The 21,021-nt window shown below is 42.1% G+C and overlaps 1 protein-coding gene across 4 annotated transcripts in view; it reads right to left on the reverse strand.

The window, feature by feature from the left end:
- The window catches only part of VDR (vitamin D receptor), a 257,271-nt gene that overhangs the window by 60,558 nt on the left and 175,692 nt on the right, over positions 1-21,021 (reverse strand). For all 4 annotated transcript variants that reach the window (XM_040340786.1, XM_040340783.1, XM_040340784.1 and 1 more), the window contains one exon: positions 5,492-5,676. In XM_040340786.1, coding sequence (XP_040196720.1) covers positions 5,492-5,676 — 185 coding nt within the window. The remainder of the gene's footprint in view (positions 1-5,491; positions 5,677-21,021) is intronic.

Here is a 21,021-nt window from a genome sequence, read left to right on the forward strand (position 1 = left end):
ACATTTCCTAACATGATCTGAACTTTCTAAACAGTATATAAATGTGAAGACAGCAGATATACATGTAAAACCTATGCAGGAAGATTTGGTTCATCTCTGTGTATCATCTGAGGCTGTTCACTTCACTGGGTTTATGGCGAGTTTACATCCACTTTAATGGGGGCACAGACAGCAAAAAAAAAAAGAAAAAGACAAGTGTTCTAATCCCTCTCCACTCCATCTACAGCTTAAAAAGTTTGAAAGATATGGTAGAAAAAAATGGACTTTATAGGCACTACTTAGAAATATAAAAAATAGATTTTTAATAATCTGCAAGTATAATACAATTCAAGGATGCCAAGTGCATCTAATGAAATATATAAAACACAAAATAAAAAACAAAATGTCAAAGTATAAGACAAGGTGAGGGAACCGCAGGTATAAGCTTAAATTGTTGTCAACACTGTCGCCAAAAAGGCATGACGATTGAGGTTGATATGACCTGGGTCGACACAGTCAAAGTCATATATAGGAGTTGCTCAAAGGTTGCTCAACAAGTTTTGCGGATCATAGCCGCTTCCTCAGGAGCTTTAGAATTACAACATACGAAAGATAACAATTAAAAAAAAGAAAAAAATATTAAAACATATGCTAAAAACAGATCCCAAAACTGGGATCATGAATAAGCATTAGATATTTATTATTGTACACTCACCAATCTAATGGTGTTTTTGGGGAATGTCCAACGTGATCGCATGCTCTTCCAGAGACAATAACTAGAGCCCAACTACACCCAGCCGGATGAGGATAGATGAATTGATGTAGGTCCCATACTGTATGCCGCTGTGGCCAAATGTTGGTTCAGCTGGTGCACAAGGGGGTACACCAGGTAGCTAAAGAGATAACTGTATTTTAGATTCATGGCACAGAACACTCAAGAAAAAAGTCCCCTAATACAGGGGAGGTGAAAAAGCTAAACTTGGGGCCATCTATTCTAACAATTTTGCTATTACATTGTTGCTGGAGAAAATTAATGTTTATCTGATTAGCATTATATGTCCGATTTTAACGGATACATTTAAGGTATAGAGCAGCCGTCATAGTTAACCCCCCTGGCGGTGTTCCCGAGTCTGACTCGGGGTTACATTTTTGTGCTGCGATCGGTAACCCCGAGTCAGACTCGGGCTTGCCTCGCTGAATCCACAGGCATGGTTTACTTACCTTGTCCCTGGATCCAGCGATGCCACCGGGCTGTGTGAGCGAGTGGGTCCTCGCTCGATTCACACAGTGCCTCTGTGTGCCGCCGATCTCCGTTCCCTGCGACCTTACGACGCACGGGGGCGGAGAACGGTGTCAAATTCAAAAAGGTAAACAAACCCCTTACATACAGTATACTGTAATCTCTTAGATTACAGTACTGTATGTAAAAAATACACACACCCCTTGTCCCTAGTGGTCTGCCCAGTGCCCTACAGGTTCTTTTATATAATAAAAAACTGTTCTTTCTGCCTGCAAACTGTAGATTGTCCATAGCAACCAAAAGTGTCCCTTTATGTCAAAAATGGTTTTAGAGCAGCTAGAAAACAGCGATAATAAAGTATAATCACTTGCAGAATTGTGCAATAGCGATTTGTGGAAAATTCGTCATAAAAAAATAAAAGTAATGACAGCGACAATTCTGCAACTGAGCAAATTTCAGTGATTTTGAGTTGATGACATTATTGAATAATTTTTTATATAATTATATTATTATTTGTTATAATTATTTATTATATTATAATTTATAAATTTTGTTTTTTAAAAAAATTCATACCCAGGATGCCTACTAGACTCTTGTTTGGTCAGATTTAAGTGAGTTATTCCTAAGAATTACAAGCCTACAGTATAAAACGCCAAATTTCCTTGCAAATAATGGTACCAGTTTCAGCACCTAAAATCTGAAATAATCATACCGCTAGGGAGGTTAATGGCTGTGCTTAATACAGATAAGATTACTAATGTTGCAATTACTGTTAATAATCCATATGGTAATTTTGCGCACGATACCTGAGTGCAACCAAATCAGGAGTCAGGTGTTTCGGCATCCACCAATGGCAACCAGACTTTTCCATCTAGTTCCCCAGCACTTCCGCCCACTCTAGCGCCTTGGAGCCTGCCAGCAGTCTCCAAGTGCGCACGCGCCGGCCGTCGCATGTGCAGAAGGCATAGTGGCCGGCTCGCGTGATGTCAGATGCACGTGAGTGAAAAACGTATATAGCGCAACGCCTGCGAACTGAATCGCCTCTGGGCGCTTAGTATCCTTTCCCTAACAGAACTTTTGCCTTCAGAAAAGTTGGGTTTTAATTATTTTCCTGAAAGCCAGGTAATTCACCTCCGAGCGGATGCTGGTTGGTAGAGCGTTCCATAATCTAGGTCCTTGGACTGCAAATCTTCATTCTCCTTTGGACTTGTATCTGGCTTTGGGTATCTGGAGTAGATTTTGATTGGTGGATTGCAGAATGCGATTGGGGTTGTGAGCTTTTAATTGTTCGCATAGATATTGGGGGGCATTTCCTTGAACACACTTATGCGTCAGACAAAGTGCCTTGAAAGTGATTCTGGCTTTTACTGGCAAGCAGTGAAGGGATCTCAGTGAAGGTGAGATTGATTCCCATGGTTTTTTCCCAGTCACAAGTCGAGCGGCCGTATTTTGGACGACTTGCAGACGAGTGATTTGGTACTTTGGGAGTCCGAGATAAAGGGCATTTGCATAGTCAAGTCTGGAGTTGATAATTGTTCCCACCACGACTGCTATGTCTTCTTTCGGGATAAAGGGAACGAGTCTACGTAGCAGGCGCAGAAGATGGCGCGATCCGCTGACTACTGACCCTATTTGTGCATCCATTGTCATGTGGGTGTAAAAAATGACTCCAAGACTTTTGACTTTGGTGCTAGGGGTGATGGTTTTTCCCAGAATGGGCGGGGGTGTCCATGTTGTTGGGAAATGTCTCTTTTGGTTGGCATGAAACAGGAGAAGTTCTGTTTTTGAACCGTTGCGTTTAAGGTAACTCTTCGTCATCCAATTTTCTATCAAAGTAAGGCATTTCTCTAGTCCGAGATAATGATCCTTTTTGTTGCAGATGCGAAAATACAGTTGTGTGTCATCTGCATAAGAGTGGTAAAGTAACTTCTAGTTACTGATGATTTCAAAACGAGGGCGGAGATAGATATTGAACAATACAGGCGACAAAGGGGATCCCTGAAGGACCTTACATGACACCGTGTGTTTTTCAGAAGTGAAAGGATCAAGTTTCACTGTTTGTGATCGGTTTTCCAAGGAGGAGAACCAGGGTAAATCACATTCCGCGACTCTAGCTACTTTAGCTAGGCGAGTCAGTAATAATTTGTGGTCTACAGTGTCAAATGCTGCGCTTAGATCCAACAGTACCAGAAGACAAGATTCTCCTTCGTCTTCTGCTTCGAGAGCGTCATCCCATATTAACCAGTGCTGTTTCCGTCCCGTGACCAGGACGGAAACCCGATTGAAACGGATCAAGTAATTTATGGGTGTCTAAATGATGTTGTAGCTGTTGTACAACTTCTTTCTCCATTATCTTGGAGAAAACATTTAGGCCTGTTATGGGTCGGCGATGGTTAGGGTCTTTGGGGTCAAGGGTGTTTTTTTTTAGAATTGGTTTAATTATGCCTTGTTACAGCAAGGTTGGCACTGTGCCTTCCTTGAATGACTGGTTTATAAGCTGCGTGATAGCTGTTGCCAAAATATCGGCACATTCTTTCAGCAGTTTAGTGGGGACGACTGTCACGAATGCGAGCGGGGTACAGAACAAGCGATGTGAGCTTTCACTGTCCAGCTGTCCTTTGGAGAGTGCAGCCACATTGCATACCGTGCCTCAGATAGCCCCCACTTTTACATTTTAAGGTGAGTCAAAACGGAATGGTCTGGATGTTTTATTCCAGCCCGATTTGCATTAATCAGCTAAACAGTCTGAAGTCTAATATGGAACAATCTTTGCCCTTTGTTTGTTAGATCTGCAACTGAGTTTTAAGGGCTTCACTGCCCATAGCCTCTATATTAGTGTTGCTTAACGAACAAAGCAAGTTAATTTCTAAATTCTTTGACACTATTTACATTCTCTGTACCTATGTACATGTCTCTGCATCTATACACACACATTATATATATATATATATATATATATATGTGTATATACATATATGTTCTGGTCCACGTAGCTAGAGGTTGCCAACCAACAAATAATAATGTTTTCAAATACTGTTATAAATATAGGGCTCTTATGACCCTATCAAATCCATTATAATTGCAGAGTACATGGTTACACATCCTTATAATGATTGGTACATTCTGATCTAGCAGACAAGAATGTATTAACATTTATTCCACCTTATACTAACAATTAAATGGATGGATTTGGTTGCACTCAGGTATCGTGCACAAAATTACCATATGGATTATTAACAGTAATTGCAACAGTAATCTTATCTGTATTAAGCACAGCCATTGACTATGACGGCTGCTCTATACCTTAAATGTATCTGTTAAAATTGGACATTTAATGCTAATCAGATATACGTCAATTTTCTCCAGCAACAATGCAATAGCAAAATTGTTAGAATAGATGGCCCCAAGTTTAGCTTTTTCACCTCCCTTGTATTAGGGGACTTTTTTCTTGCGTGTTCTGTGCCATGAATCTAAAATACAGTTATCTCTTTAGCTACCTGGTGTACCCCCTTGTGCACCAGCTGAACCAACATTTGGCCACAGCAGTATACAGTATGGGACATACATCAATTCATCTATCCTCACCCGGCTGGGTGTAGTTGGGCTCTAGTTATTGTCTCTGGAAGAGCATGCGATCACGTTGGACATTCCCCCAAAACACCATTAGATTGGTGAGTGTACAATAATAAATATCTAATGCTTATTCATGATCCCAGTTTTGGGATCTGTTTTTAGCATATGTTTTAATATTTTTTATTTTCTTTAATTGTTATCTTTCTTATGTTGTAGTTCTAAAGCTCCTGAGGAAGCGGCTATGATCCGCGAAACTTGTTGAGCAACCTTTGAGCAACTCCTATATATGTCAAGACTTTTGACGGTGTTGACCCAGGTCATATCAACCTCAATCGTCATGCCTTTTTGGCGACAGTGTTAACAACAATTTAAGCTTATACCTGCGGTTCCCTCACCTTGTCTTATACTTTGACATTTTGTTTTTTATTGTGTGTTTTATATATTTCATTAGATGCACTTGGCATCCTTGAATTGTATTATACTTGCAGATTATTAAAAATCTATTTTTTATATTTCTAAGTAGTGCCTATAAAGTAAAAAAAATTCTACCATATCTTTCAAACATTAACTAAGGATGTGGCACTATATATATTTAGAGTGTTGATTGCCACCCAAGGGCATAGCAATCAAAATCTAGCATACAGCTTAAAAAGTGTTGCCTTTAGTTATACTTTAAGATAAATTAAAAAATGAAATTACCCTGAACTGGTTGAAGTCTGAGTATGTTGTGTCAAAGGTCTTCCTATGAGCTTCCAAGAGTATGTCAATCATTTTTTGTTGTTCTTCAGACATTTTGGGTTTTTGAGACTCTCGCTGTGCTTCCTCTTCTTTACGTTTCGTTATCATCTCCCTCTTTCTCTGGACCTCTTCGTCTGTGAGGATAACTGCATGAAAAAAAAGTCTTGTGTGAATCTTGTGGTCATAAACAAACTTGGTTTGTGATCATACCAAACTATCCTAGGATAAGCTTGTGAAAAAGAACTAGCAATCAAAAAAAAGGTCCTTAAAAATGGTAAGCCTATAAAAAAAAAACTTTCTATAGAATAGGCAGTCATGAAGGTACGATAGTCTAGAAGCATACCAATGTAGCTCCAAATGTTTTACAGTGGAGCAGACACAGACAACAATGTTTTTTTTGTAAGTTTTGCTTTTAATCTACATGGAGGAAAGTCTCAGAGTTGCATTATAAATGCACATTTAACATGATCAGTGCTGGGACAAGGTCATCCAGCACCCAGGGCGAACATGCCGAGGTGCGCCCCCCAACCCCATTTTATGCATGACCAATCATCTTACCCACACCTGATCATTATACCTATATATAGGGTGCAGAGGTCAAGATTAGATAAATTACAAAGTGTAAAGATCAGAAGAAAAAATAATGTACAGAGTGCAGCAGCCAGGAGCCGATAAAAAGTACAGGGTGTAGGGGAATGGTTTATGTAATATACAATGTGCAGGAGTTGATGAGTGGATAAACTACAGAGATAAGGAGTATGTATATACACACTAGTGCACCGCAGTATCACCTATGAGGCATTTCATGTATACAGTATATACACACATATATACATAAAGCCGTCAAAGTGTTTTGTAAATACTAGGGATGCACCGAAATGGAAATTTCAGAACCGAAACGAAACCGAAATAAAAAAAAAATTCAGTCCGAAACCGAAACCGAAACCGAAAATTACTTTTCTTTGTTTTCCCCCTATTTCATTTTTTTGGCACAGTGGCTGCGTTTGATGGGCACAGTGGCGACGTGTGTTGGCACAGTGGCGACGTGTGTTGGCACAGTGGCTGCATGTGATGGCACAGTGGCTGCATGTGATGGCACAGTGGCTGCGTTTGATGGACACAGTGGCTGCGTTTGATGGACACAGTGGCTGCGTTTGATGGACACAGTGGCTGCGTTTGATGGGCACAGTGGCATAGTGGATGCGTGTGATGGCATAGCGGCTGCGTGTGATGGCACAGTGGCTGCGTGTGATGGCACAGTGGCTGCGTTTGATGGGCACACTGGCGGCAATTGATGGGGCAAACTGGCAGTGGCAATAATTGATGGTTATAGTGGCTGCATTTGATGGCACAGTGGCGACGTGTGTTGGCACAGTGGCTGCACGTGATGGCACAGTGGCTGCACGTGATGGCACAGTGGCTGCACGTGATGGCACAGTGGCTGCACGTGATGGCACAGTGGCTGCGTTTGATGGGCACAGTGGCTGTATGTGATAGCACAGTGAGGCGGCAATTAATGTTTTTTTTGGTAGTCAGATAAGGCAAGCATGGCTCAATAACACACAAACGTTTTTTTTTTAAAAACGTTTGTGTTATTGAGCCATGCTTGCCTTATCTGACTACCAAAAAAAATATCAATTGCCGCCTCACTGTGCCACTGTGAAAAAATGGCAGATAATTTTTTTTTTTATCTGGTCACCTCAGTTAACCACTTACCCCACAAGACCCGCCCCCCTCCCGGAACTAGCCATTTAACATGAACAGTTTGTAAAACTTAATTTCTTACAGGTTTTGTGCCGTTTGCTTACTTTTTTAACGGAGTACACTTCTAGGTTCCTCCTAGGCAGGCAGTGCCTGACTGTGTCACACTCACAGGCTCCATCCGACACAGCTCCCTGCGCGCTCCGAGTCCTCCCTCGCCTCCGGGCCGTGACGTCACGCCGCTCACGCCACTGGACTACACCAAGAGACTCCTCCATAGGGGGAGTCCAAAATTTAAGAAATAGCAGCTAGGAGGACACGGTGGAGTGCGATTGGCAGCCGGCACACAATTTGTACAGTGCCGCTGCTCGCGCTATGTACAGGTCTGGCGGCCAGCGTGTGGGTCTGCGTGTGCACTGTGCATAAGAACACTGCCCCCCTCTGGTAAAAAATGGTTTCACCCACAGCTTTATTATCGGCAATTTTGCTGTGTTTCGGCAGGGACCCAAAAAGGCTATTTTCGGCCGATATGTATCGGCCGCCGATAATCGGTGCATCCCTAGTAAATACACGTCATAACATGTTTAAATGCGTTATTGTAAATTTTTATTTACTTATGCTTAATAAAATTCTACTGAGAAATAAATAAATATGTATATATACACACACACATAAAGCCCCCCATTTATGTTTCTGCCTGACCCAAGTGTCTTCTCTGACATTATCGTAAAAAAAAAAATCCACCCCGTACTGCATTGGTTAAATGCTAATTTAGTCTAGGGGCAAAGGATTAAGGCATAAATAGGATAGGTTCACCTTTGATTAAAAAAATAATATATGCACATATTTTTGCCAGTAAAAAATTGGCATTTATTATTTTTAAAAACAAAAGCCTACAAAAGTATTGCACCCATGATCAGCAGACTGCTTGTGCAACGTCCGGCTCCTGCACACACTGCCTAAAGCCCTGTGCCCATACCTCTGTATAGGCTGCCATTGCAGCGCTGTAGGCAGTGTGAATTAAATACGGGTGTGCTGAACAGTGTGCTTGCAGTTCATTTAAACTACAAGTCTGTCTGCTGCAGTGGTGGACAAAACTTGTAGTTTCTACATACAACCATTCCTGTGAATTAGACCCCTTTCACACTGAGGAGTTTTTCAAGCGGTACAGCGCTAAAAATTGCACCTAAATACCGCCTGAAAAACTCCTGCTCAGCCTTCTCAATGTGAAAGCCTAAGGGCTTTCACACTGAGGCCCCATACACACCATAGAATCTATCCGCAGATAAATCCCATCAAATGGGTTTCTGCGGATAGATCCTATGGTGTGTACACGCCAACGGATATTTATCCGCGGATAAATCTCCCCTGGGATGGTTTTCCAGCCGATGGATATTTGCTGACATGCTCAACAAATCCATCTGCTGGAATCCATTCCAACGGATGGATCCGCTCGTCTGTACAGACTTACCGGATCCATCCGTCTAAAGGGATTCCCCGCACGCGTCGTAATGATTTGACGCATGCGTGGAATTCCTTATATGACAGCGTCGCGCCCGTCGCCGCGTCATAATAGCGGCGACGGCACGACACGTCATCGGCAGAGGATTTCAGCGCGGATTTCAATGCGATGGTGTGTACACGCCATCGCATAGAAATCCTCTAAAATCCTCGAGAGGATTTATCCGCGGATACGGTCCGCTGGACCGCATCTGCGGATAAATCCTCTCGTGTGTATGGGGCCTGAGGCGATGCGCTGGCAGGAGAGAAAAAAATCTCCTGCAAGCAGCATCTTTGGAGCGGTATGTATACTGCTCCTTCCCATTTAAAACAATGGGAAACCGCGGTATTAACCCTTTATCGGCCGCTAGCGGGGATTAATACCGCACCGCTAGCGGCCCGAATCCCGTGGCAATTCTGACGGTATAGCGCAGCTGTTTTAGCGGTGCTATACCGCCACCACGCCTCCCGCCCCAGTGTGAAAGGGACCTTAATGATGTGGCTGTGAAGAGAGGGGATCAGCTAGAACATGGTACATGTTACATCCTGAATACTGGTGTAACATGTTCTAAAATGTGAAGTTATAATTTAAGCTGGTACACATGCACAGTTTTTTTTTTTTGTTCAAATTGCTGGCTGGTTCTTGCATCTACACAAGTGATGTGGATGCAGGAATATGCAGGGACATTGTATTTTGACAGCGGGGACCTGCTGCAGGCAATTGGCTGCTAGCTGCTGATTGAACAAGGTTTTCCAGCAGTCCTTTTCAACAGAAGCTGATCTAATGATAGGCTTCTAACAGCTACACTTAGATTGAAATTCTGCCATTCCTTGCTAAACTAGACAAATCTCAATCTTTGTGTAGCCAGTTTTACCTTATTCCTTGCTCTAGCAGGCTCCATCCACGGCTGTGCCTTGTCCCCTTCAGCTTCCAAGTTATTGGCTGTGGTCACACACTTGCCTCCCCATCATACCATACAGGGTTAATGTCCCTCTATGATATGTGATGTCATGGCTTTTTGTGGAGGAAGAGAGCACTGGAACTGGCTGGCACATGGAATAAAGTAGGTGAAAGAGGCTAATCCCCCCCCCCCCCCCCTCAAAACACACACACTGCAAGCATGGACTTTTTTATACTTTTCTGGAGTTGGCTCTATTATGCAATCACATTCATTGTTGTTTATACTTAGATATTTAAATAGGTTAGGAGGAATATACTGGGACTTCTGGGGTGATACATAGATGTATTCCACATACATTATATCAAATGTGTATGTGGAATACATCTATGTATCGCCTCAGAAGTCCCAGTATATCCCTCCTAACCTATTCAAGAAATGTACTCTCTTTCATTTAGTAAACCTGCAATGCAAGGTTCAGGGCAGGTTTACAGACAGCATATTACATTGTGGAAGGCAGAAAAGGTCGTACTCACATGGAGAAGGTGCAGTCTGCCATCCGTCTCAGATCTTCACTCGGGGGGAGGTCTGCAGTGTTCTGCTGGGCAGGAATCAGCGATCCAGGCTCCTGTCATAGGCGTGTAAACAGGGTGTGCCTGGGCACACCCCAATCACCCTGTATGGTGCCGATTCCCCCTGCCTCCTGTCTCCCTCCTGAAGTGCTGCCAGCTGTCCTCCTCTTCTCTCAAGAGCGGGGAAAAGGCTGGTAAATACTTCATTAACCGACCCCTTCCTTTTCTGAATGAACACAGTGAGTGATATGTACCGATCGCTCCTGTCTTCATTCTTACCTGACGCATGGTTAACTATGTTTCCTGAAGGCTGCATAGAAAAGGACTGAGGAATCTCTGTCCTCAGTTTCTTTCTCTTCCTCAAAAGTAAGACATCAGGGGTCTGTTTAGACCCTTGATATTTCACCAAAGCCCCATAATGGGGCTCCTAAAAGAAATTAAATAAAATTGTGTTTGTGCTCTGGTGTGCACACCCTAATGCAATAGGCTGCGCACACCAATGGCTCCTGTATAATTGTCACTTCTAGCTCCGCCCACCCTTACTGGAGCTCTTACTGTGAAAGCCCCAACTTAGCCAACCACACTAACATGAGCCCAGGGAGAGAGCCAAGGGAGAGGAAGTTCTCTCTTTCTAAAAAGGGGTGTGCCTGCTGCCTCAGAAAGGAGTTTGGCTATCAGGAAGGGTACATTTGCTTTTGATGTAGGCTGCAGCGGCAGCACAGGGCATATGATAATGATGATTCTCTTCTGCCTGCCAACAACCCGCCCCCTCCTACACTCCGCCCAGGGCACCCGACCCTCCCGCCCACCCCTTGTACCGACCCTGAACATGATGAAACTGTATCAACACACAGAATAAATAAAAATGACTAAAATGTACTGAACCCATATCACCAATGTCGTGTACCTTACACCAGTGTAATAGAACAACTAGGTATACAGCTACTACAAGTCTAGGGCTTCATACATGTTATTATTTGACTCAAGCATTCTTTTTATTTACAACCTCTACCACATTTTACACACCAACTCTGCCACAGCTGACCAACTGAAAAATAAATGCCTAATATCTTTTGTGAATATGAATTCCTATTGGTGTGAAGTGGCTTGGACATTAAGAAGCTAAGAGTTTGTATGAATGGTTAGCATGAAAGCAGGAATATCCATGTCTGGGGTGAAGTGAACTAGACAGTAATAAACAAGAGGTGTTTCAATGGCTAGCCACACATTACGTGTAGATGAGCCAATATAAATAAACTGAATCATTCATCGTGCAGTGTATATCAATGTCTTATTTTCTTTACAAAAAACATAATTTTTTTTAAGCAATACATTCCCATTACTCTTCTAACATCTGACTGTATTTGTATCAACAACAGAAAGCAACAGTTTCAAACATTATGCCATCAGGCCAAGTGATCTGACACATCTGGTTAATTTACAAAAGACAAATACACTGTGCACTCTGCAAAGGAATTATGCCCAGAGTTTAGTGAATGTGGTGGCGCTCTGCTGATTTCCATAATCAATTCATGTGCAAGCAAAAAATTATTTTATTATTTTATTGCACCGGTTTGGGTATTCTTTACAAAGTAAAGGTTGACAACATTCACTAAGCTCTGGGTAAAATTCCCTAGCAAAGTGCAACTGCACTTGCCCTTTGTAAATAACCCTATCTTGTATGTTAAAGGGTCACTAAAGGAATTTTTTTTTTTAGCTAAATAGCTTCCTTTACCTTGCTGCAGTCCTGGTTTCATGTCCTCATTGTTCGTTTTTGCATTCATGTTGCTGTAAATCCTCTCTGTTCTGGACACTTCCTGGTTGCCTGTTTCCTGATGACCACAGTACTGGGAGATTTCTCACGGTGGTCACTAATCAAGGAGGTGTGAGTAAAACTAAACTGGATTGGTGCTGAGGAGTTTTAGACAAAGTATCACTGCTCTCTATTGGCTGACTGCCCTCTAGTGGCTCTCTGTACATCAGAGAACCAGGAAACAACAGCAAAATGAAACTACACTGCAGGCACATTATATGATTGTTTTTTTATCTATTTTTAATCATTTTTAAAAGGAATCAGTTAACTATTATGTCTCTATGCCCTGTAAACAGTCATTTCAGCAAAAAAAAAATTTCCTTTAGTGACCCTTTAAGTGCAGGTGCTTGGACAAGACTAGCTGTCTGATGAAAGGGAAGTAGATCACTGGAAGGCACTGGGAGACATTGTTTGAACAGGCAGGGAGCCTGTATAGCCCATGCTGGGCAACTATAAAGCCAGGAGGCTGAAAATCATATTTTGTGTTGGTGAGAACAGCAAAGATCAGAGTGTACCGAGTCACCAGGGTATCTACTGCTTTTAGTAGACAATCCCTTATCTGGTGCCAAACCTCTCCTGTTAGTTGCTGAACCCGGGTGGTTCACATTCAGCATCCCCCATCTGTGACACAGCCTTTGGAACATCTTCCCCTGGATCTAGATGTTGCCGACTAAAAATGTCTGCCTGAAGATTGTCCACACCTGGGATGTACATAGTAGACAAGGCTGGAACTTGAAGTTCTAATTACAGCAGAATATGCTGTAATATATGCCCCTGCAATGCCACTGTCTAGTCTATAGCCACCTACTTCTGGGCAATATATTTTTTTTAATAATTAACCCCAATACATATCATCTCTATTGACAATACACCAGATATGTATAAAGGTGTACAAATGTGTGCCAAAAATGCTAATTTACAGCTATTCTTCTCAGAAAAAAATGTAAAAAACAAATAATGTGCTGTACACGTATTAAATAGTGCTCTTATAAAGCATAACATTCCCTATGTCAGATTCAAAGAATCACTACCACAGAAACAAACAACCATTGTGATAACCAAAAAGAAATTTGAAATATGTATATAAAGAAAAATATACACATGTGACAATTGGGGGATTTTTAGATAGATTCTCTTCTCATTAAAGTCCCAATATGCTAGCCAAGTGCTTATAAAACGATCATTGCTTCTCCCGTGAGATGTTAAAATACAACGTAATTTCACCACTTCAGTGATATTCCCGTCACCGTTAAGAATGTCCATTTACCAGATCTCATTTAATAAATGCCTTTGGATTCCCAGGATAACCACTCCTTTTATGCGTATTTCCACCAACTGCCAGGTGTCTTGAATGTGCTAGTGGGGTCTCTATTTTCCTGCAAAGGCTCACAAGAAAAGAGGAGTGCCCCTCATGGAGTAGTACGTAAAAAATGTATTGATTTCTTAAATAAAAGTAGGTATTGCACCCACATTTAGTTGTGCCCATATGCCGGCACCAAGCTTCTCCAGCCGGGTATACAAAACAGGTGAAGGATAAAAGCCGTTCCTCTCGTGTTCCCCCTACGCCTATCTCACGATCAGCGTGTGGTTCTGTAGGTGTTTAGCAGCTAAACACCTACAGAACCACACGCTGATCGTGAGATAGGTGGTTGATTTAGGCCAGAACCATGGTAATGTTCAATTGTACCTTAATTGGGTGACCCTGAAGAAGGGAATCCAAAGATTCAGAGCTGGATTTATCACTCTATACTCCAGGGTGTTGATGGGGAAGCGTGTTTCCTTGGGTGACCATATTCCTTGAACTGTGAGGGAATGGTACTGCTCCCCAACCTGTGAGGTTGGTATCTGCTGTTATCACCCTCCATGGGTGTGGTATAAATGACCTTCCGATTGTAAAGGCTGGACTGGAAATCCACCAAGCTAGGGAGTTCCTTGCTTGGCTGGAGATGGCCATAGGGAGGTTGAAAGAATGAGCCTGCTTGTCCCAGGACAAGATGATGTAATGTTGCAGAGGTGTCAAAAGCATCACCGTTAGCCATGCACTCCCAACAAAGGAAATTAAAGGCTGCTGGATGGATTTCTTACCAGGTTTCAATAGAATCCAGTTAACCTGTTCTCCAGAGAAACTGGCATGACCACACCCTGGGACAAGAGATGGTTCATGCTGGTCTGAAGATCTGACTGTCCTTGAGAAGCAAAAAAAAAGTGACGGGAAGAGATTGAGCTCTATTTTGTATCCCTCTAAAACCACAGATTGAACAAACAGGTCTAGGATGTCTCTGAGCCAGAGAAAGGCAAACTGTAAGGGATGCCCCCACTCTTCATCATGGAAGAGAGTTTTGGGGTGGACTTGGTAGGTCTTGTGTTCAAAGTCTTGCGTTGAAGGGAAGTTTTTGCTTTGAAGAAGCAGCTGTACTATTAGTTTCCATGACTGAAACGTGATCTGTGAATGGATTCATAGATTGCGTTCTATTCCTAAAATATGTAGTAGGACTTCAATGAATGCAAGTCCAGCTCTATTGATTAGAGCTTGTGGCAGCTTGCTAGTTGTATTAACCCCCGGCTACACAGGAAGATTGTAGCGAATAACAGAAGAAGAATCTCGTCAAGGGATAGATCCTACTGATTTGTACTTTATGTCCCTTGTGCTGATTCATTGGTTTGTGATGTTGGTTGCACTTAGGCTTTAACACACATACATATATACACAGACTACCCTCCATTCCTCGAGATGAATCTGCTTCTGTCCTATACACATTCAATGATTGTATTAGGCAGTTTTAAAAATTCATAGCTAGTTTTATACTTGAAAACCAGCTTGATTTTAAGAACATTAAAATACAAACTGATTTGTGTAGCAGTTCTTATATTACAAACAAAAATGTAGTCAGGTCAGACAGTTTGTTACTTTGTTTTCCAGTTTACCTCACCTAATCTTTTTACTAAATGCGTTCACCAAACTGGAGAGAGAGTTGCATTGTAATTACGAGCTTTTTGTCTTTCCATTATCTTTAAGAGGTCTTGATGCAATTGGGAAAGATATGAGCAAAGCCTTCTAATTTCCTCTACAAGACATCAACTATTGATTTTTTTTTAGAAGTGGCTTAGGGCAGCATACTTTAAAAAATAAGCTCATATTTCTGGCTAATCAATTGAAAAGTTTATTTGTTAATTAGATAGGAGAGAGAGCGAGAGAGAACAAAAACCGAAGTTTGAAAATCTACAAAAATAGATCAGAATTTAGTATGTTATCCAGGTACATTTAATGTTTATACAGGCAGACGGAGGGGTTTTCTACTGCACATGTAGAATAATTAGTAAACTGTATCTTTCTTCTGTTATGGGTTACATTGCTTGGGAGTACTCAGCAGTGTTGCCAACCCCCTCTAGTGAAATTTACTGGCAAGATGCCTAAAAATTACGAACGACACCATTTCTTTACTGGCGCTTCAAAAAAGCATCTAAAATGGCTGTTTTCGGTGCTAAACTGTGCACTTTTTTGTATTTAAACTATAAACATGTTGCTAGTGCTGTTAGCAATGTGTTTAAGATAAACAAAAGTCAAAAAACAAATTTCTCTATTTACATGAAGGTCAGGTTAATATAACAGCCAGCACAGCGTTCCCCATTACAGTGCAAGGGAGAACTCTGCAAACCTTGATGTAAAGGACGATGCCACAGATCACGATCTAAGGGGGAACTCTGATGTAAGGGGGGGCTCTGCGCTCCCATTTATATCAGAGTTCCAACTTACATCAGGGTCCGCAGAGTTCTCCCTTGCACTATAAGAGGAAATCCTGCAGACTCTGATGCAAAGGGGAACGTTGGGAACTCTGAGGGGGGGGGGGGAGGACTCTGGTGACCAGAGATTACCTTCCGCAGAGTGAATACACTAAGGTAATGGGGGTTACTGTTATAAGGGTTAACCTTTATTTCAGTGCCCCCTTACATTATTGTGTTCACTCCCCCCTTACATCATTAACCCTTTCTCAGACTGACCTCCTCTCAGGTGCACCGTGCAGGGCTCAGGCAACTCCAGCTTGGCGGCTCTGGTTTTATCTGTTTCCGCTACACCACAGTCCACACACATCTGACTTCTCTCGTGATCCCCACTCTGGCAGCGCTCCCACTCTTGACTCCTCCACTGGCACCCCCTCAGAGACAGCAGACATGGTACAGGAGATGGTCAGAGACAGCAGACATGGTACAGGAGATGGTCAGAGACAGCAGACATGGTACAGGAGATGGTCAGAGACAGCAGACATGGTACAGGAGATGGTCAGAGACAGCAGACATGGTACAGGAGATGGTCAGAGACAGCAGACACGGTACAGGAGATGGTCAGAGACAGCAGACACGGTACAGGAGATGGTCAGAGACTGCAGACACTGGACAGGAGATGATCAGAGACTGCAGACATGGGACAGGATACACTCATGTGGACAGGATACAGGAGAAATCAGAGAGATAGCAGACAGAGATTGCATACAATGATTTTGTATAATCTCATCGCTGCCATTTTTGTCAGGAAACTGCTGCCTGTGCCTGTCTGACAGCACTGTGCACCACAGGTCCATGGAGGACACAGCATACTGATGATCTGAAGATATGATGGTGGACAGAGCACATCAGTCTCTGTCCCCCCCTGCATGCCAGTGCCACAACTTCACCCTCCGGGCTCCCAGTGATGTCCTCCTCCTCTCACTTCAGCACATGGGATGAAGGGGGTCTTACAGAAGCATTGTTCTTATAGTGTCCAAGAAAAGCTGACGCAAAAAGGTCACAATTGAATTTTGTTTTTAAAACAGTAATTGCAATTTTGTTCATATCAACTACAATACTGGAAAAATAAGCATTGTACAAAAAAAAGTAAATAAGAGTAAAGACTAAGTGATTGTATGTTGTATTTAAACTGTTATATATATATATATATATATATATATATAAAAATCAGATTTAAACCATTCCAAGGTTTGTCAATTTACAAAAGTTGTACCTACAATGAGAGACATGGCTAAACTTCAGAGCACAAACTGTAGTGATGCAAACATCTATTAATCCACAAACGACTGTTCCAGCAGGAACCACTCAAGTGCTTTTTGTAACCCGTCTGCATCAGACAATTTCATTTAGAATTGAACTGTCCATTGAAGGCATACAGTATCCCTCACCTTTCCTTCCATATAGAGTGTGTGTAATGTAATATATACACACACTGTTCAAAAGCCTCAGTAGAAAGAACTGTTGCAGCATAGATCATGAATTCACCATACATCATGTCCTGAATACCCCATGTCTCAGTGTAGAACCTCCACTGTCTGGTGAAAGCAGTTTTGCATGTTTGACAAATTGACATAGGAATACCATATTATGATACACAGCTACACAACAATTTATGTCCACGTTTCTCGCACAGTATTGCCAAGTACTGACCACAGAATGTGTGCTTTTTGCTGCAGTACAAAATATTATTTAACCAAATTAGTCTATCATGATTTATATGATTTTTTTTACAATAAAATATAGCTGTACAGCAAAAAAAAAAAAAAATCCACAAACGACTTTCAAGAAGGCCATTCTCAGGAGCTGATAATATGTTGCATAGCAGACTGTGTTAACAGTCCTTCCTGCATCTCCTTTCTGTCAGTAGTTTTACGTGTAAAGGTAGAATAACTGTCACCAACACAGCAGACTTACCTGGAAAGAACAAAAGCCCCCAGTTGTTCTCTTCTCCGCCTCCTCCTCCTCACCCATGCTCGCATTGCGCGGCCGAGTGCAACACTGCCGAGTCCTCAAGTGCACTGCATGAGCCCCGCAGTCAGACACCGAATAGCGCTGACCGTCATAGTGCCCCGAGTACCGATGATCTATTCAAAAATGGCGCCAAACGGCGCCATTGCGTTACTGCGCATGCGCCGCCCGGTCGAACGCATACGAGCTTTCCCGAGCCCGGCCTGCGCATGCGCAGTTGCATGGTCGGCTCGCGGCCATCTTTTTTACGGGCACCCGATGCCCATAACTTACTTTAACGGACAGCCCAAAAAGGGGTTAAATTTACGGGCTGTCCGTAAATATACGTACAGTTGGCAACACAGGTACTCAGACACTGCTGCTTCTTCATTTCAGAGAAAGGCAACAAGGATCTTTGTAAAGCAGGATATTACTCTATGAAAGCAAAACTGTCTGCGTTTAATTAAATCAGTATTGCAGATTTTGGAAAAAAAAGAAAAAAAAACCCCAGTCCAGCAGATGTGGTTACTCTTGTGTGATGAATGACCGCTAGCCATCGGGAGTGTGTCATCAAGCTGACCTGGGCTCAGAGTACTGCTGCACTTAATGGCACCATCATGTCATCATGTGAGTGCTGTTCAGTGAACTAAGGACCACCCACCCACCACTACAGTATACTTTTATTACTTTGGGAGAGTCTTGGGGGGGGGGGGGGGGTGTTAACACATCTTACAAGCACCACAAGGTAGCTGTGAATAGTCTTTTTACTTAGGTGGCTAGTTAGATTTTAGATTCCTGCCACAAAGGAATGAATCTAAATCTTTTCAAATTAGGGAATCTAATTAAAAAAAAAGCATACCTCTGTGCCATCTGCCTCGTTTGCTACTCACTCTTGCCATTGAGCCTTTGGCAGCCCAAATTTGGGCCCTTGTTGCTATTGATGGCTTTGGGTATGGCACTCTGCTTGAGAAAACCATGCTGTGTGCCGACGACATGCTTCTGCTCCTTGGCAACTCCAATTCCTCCTTGAGAGCGGTCATGGACTACTATCTCAGACTTTGTCCATTTATTTGTAAAATGGTATGGTGTGAATTACTGCGCTGCTAAATGTGCATGTATCAAGCTGCTGAACACGGCTACTGAAAAATAAGAAGCAAAAAACAAAATGTGGACAAGAAAGTGCAGCGCTCTGATACAAGAAAGATGTGACAATAAAGTCAAAATCATGCGTGATCAATATGCAAAAAAAAATGTACGTGAAAATGAGGACAAAGATACCATAGTGTAACACCGTAAAAAATCAATATGTATTTAATTAAAAGTTGCACTTACATATCAGATGAAAATACAGCGTATATCAATATAGTGATGGCAACAATGGAGTCATCCTTGACGCGTTTCGTGTAACCACACGTTGTCAAAAGGGTGTATTTTCATCTGATATGTAAGTGCAACTTTTAATTAAATACATATTATTGATTTTTTACGGTGTTACACTATGGCGTCCCCTCTTCTCTTTTCTACATTCATATGTGATTTTTAAACACGGATGACCATCTCCTGCATTCCCTGAGTGAGAGACCTTCCAGCTCATCCCCAGGTTATTGTATCAAGGCCATTCGCTGACTCCTTCCTGAAGTAACTCTACACCGTGGTTTCCAGCTTATACCAAGCCTGATTGACTCTGGAAATATACATTTCACAGAGTCCACACGTTCCGGTAAGCCTGCATTCACACTGGTGATGGGATATCTTTTTCACTTGGAAATTCATTTATATCCACTTTTATCATCTCTGGAAGTTATCATCCCACTTCTATTGATTCTTCAATTTTGAACTTTGTACCATATATTCATCACTTGGTTTACTTTGGACTTTATTTATCTATGTTATGATATCTTTGTCCTTATTTTGACGTGCATTTTTTTTTTTGCATATTGATCACGCATGGTTTTGACTTTATTGTCACATCTTTCTTGTATCAGAGCGCTGCACTTTCTTGTCCACATTTATTTGTAAAACCTGAATACTTGCCAAAGTCTGCTTTACTGCAGGTAGACCAACCGATTAACCCACAGCTGACATATTTTTGCCTGGTTTCAGTGGTCACATTTAAAATACTTGGGGATTGTGATCTCGGTTGTATACTGTTACCTGAATGTCTTGCCACTGCTCTCAAGGTTTAGAGATAGGGTGAAACTTTGGACCAGATTATAGCTCTTGGTGGCAGACAGAGCAAACCTGGCCAAGATGATTTTGATGCCCCAACTATTGAACTTTCTCCATAACACCCTGTTGGTTCTTCCACTTTAAATATTAGGGTAATTAACTACATTTTTCATTACCTGCGAAGGAAGAGTGGTAATGCCAGGATTAGACTTGAGCAATTACAGCAGGCTAAAGATGGGGGGGGGGGGGGGTGTAGCCTTTTCAAACCCCTGGCTTTATTATTTGGCTGCCAAATTACAACATATGGTGGGTGGTCTAGCATTGGAACTTAATGTGAGGGGGTGGCCAGGGACTTCACATTGTCTGTGATGCTCCACTTTAGTTATAAGCGCAACTCTTTTCTAAGCCCAATAAACTGTACCCAACTTATAGACTTCCAAAAAAATATGGGTGAAGGCGAAAGAACTTCAACACGTTACAGGGTATACCAAATTTAGTCCCATTTTGAATACCCAATTCTACCCTGAATTGGCTAAACTGTCATCTTGAATTGAAGCATGTGATGAAGGCCCAACAGTCTTTAGAGACCCCAGCTATGTCACCGACTCCTGTTTTTAACTTAATGCAGCAATTGCTCACCACCAAGGGCTTCATACCTAGATGCTATGCTTCTAGCAGCCTACCTCAAGCACTGCCCTAGCTCACCATTGGAGAGGTGGGAGAGGGATATGAGCAATATATCTGGAGACCAATGTGTTAGGTGCTGTAGAGACAGATGATCTCATACATTTTATGTGGCACTGCCCAAAGCTTCACAGGTACTGGGATACTGTTGTGACTACTATTAACAATACCTTTCAAACAGTAATACCCTTAGATCCCAAATCTTATATGCTAGGTATACTTGATGATATGGTGCAGGATGTGTATGTCAGGGAGGCAGGCTCATGGGCTCTTTTCCAAGCTTGCAAGCTTATTTTACTGCATTAGACATCACAGGTTAGCCCTACGTCACAGATGTGGATTAAACAAATGGGTATAACACTAAGATATGAGCGGTTTTATCAACATTGAGGCAGGCCATATAAATATTTAAAAAAGTGTGAG

Source organism: Rana temporaria, chromosome 2, assembly GCF_905171775.1.
Source record: "Rana temporaria chromosome 2, aRanTem1.1, whole genome shotgun sequence".
Classification (NCBI taxonomy): Eukaryota; Metazoa; Chordata; class Amphibia; order Anura; family Ranidae; genus Rana; species Rana temporaria.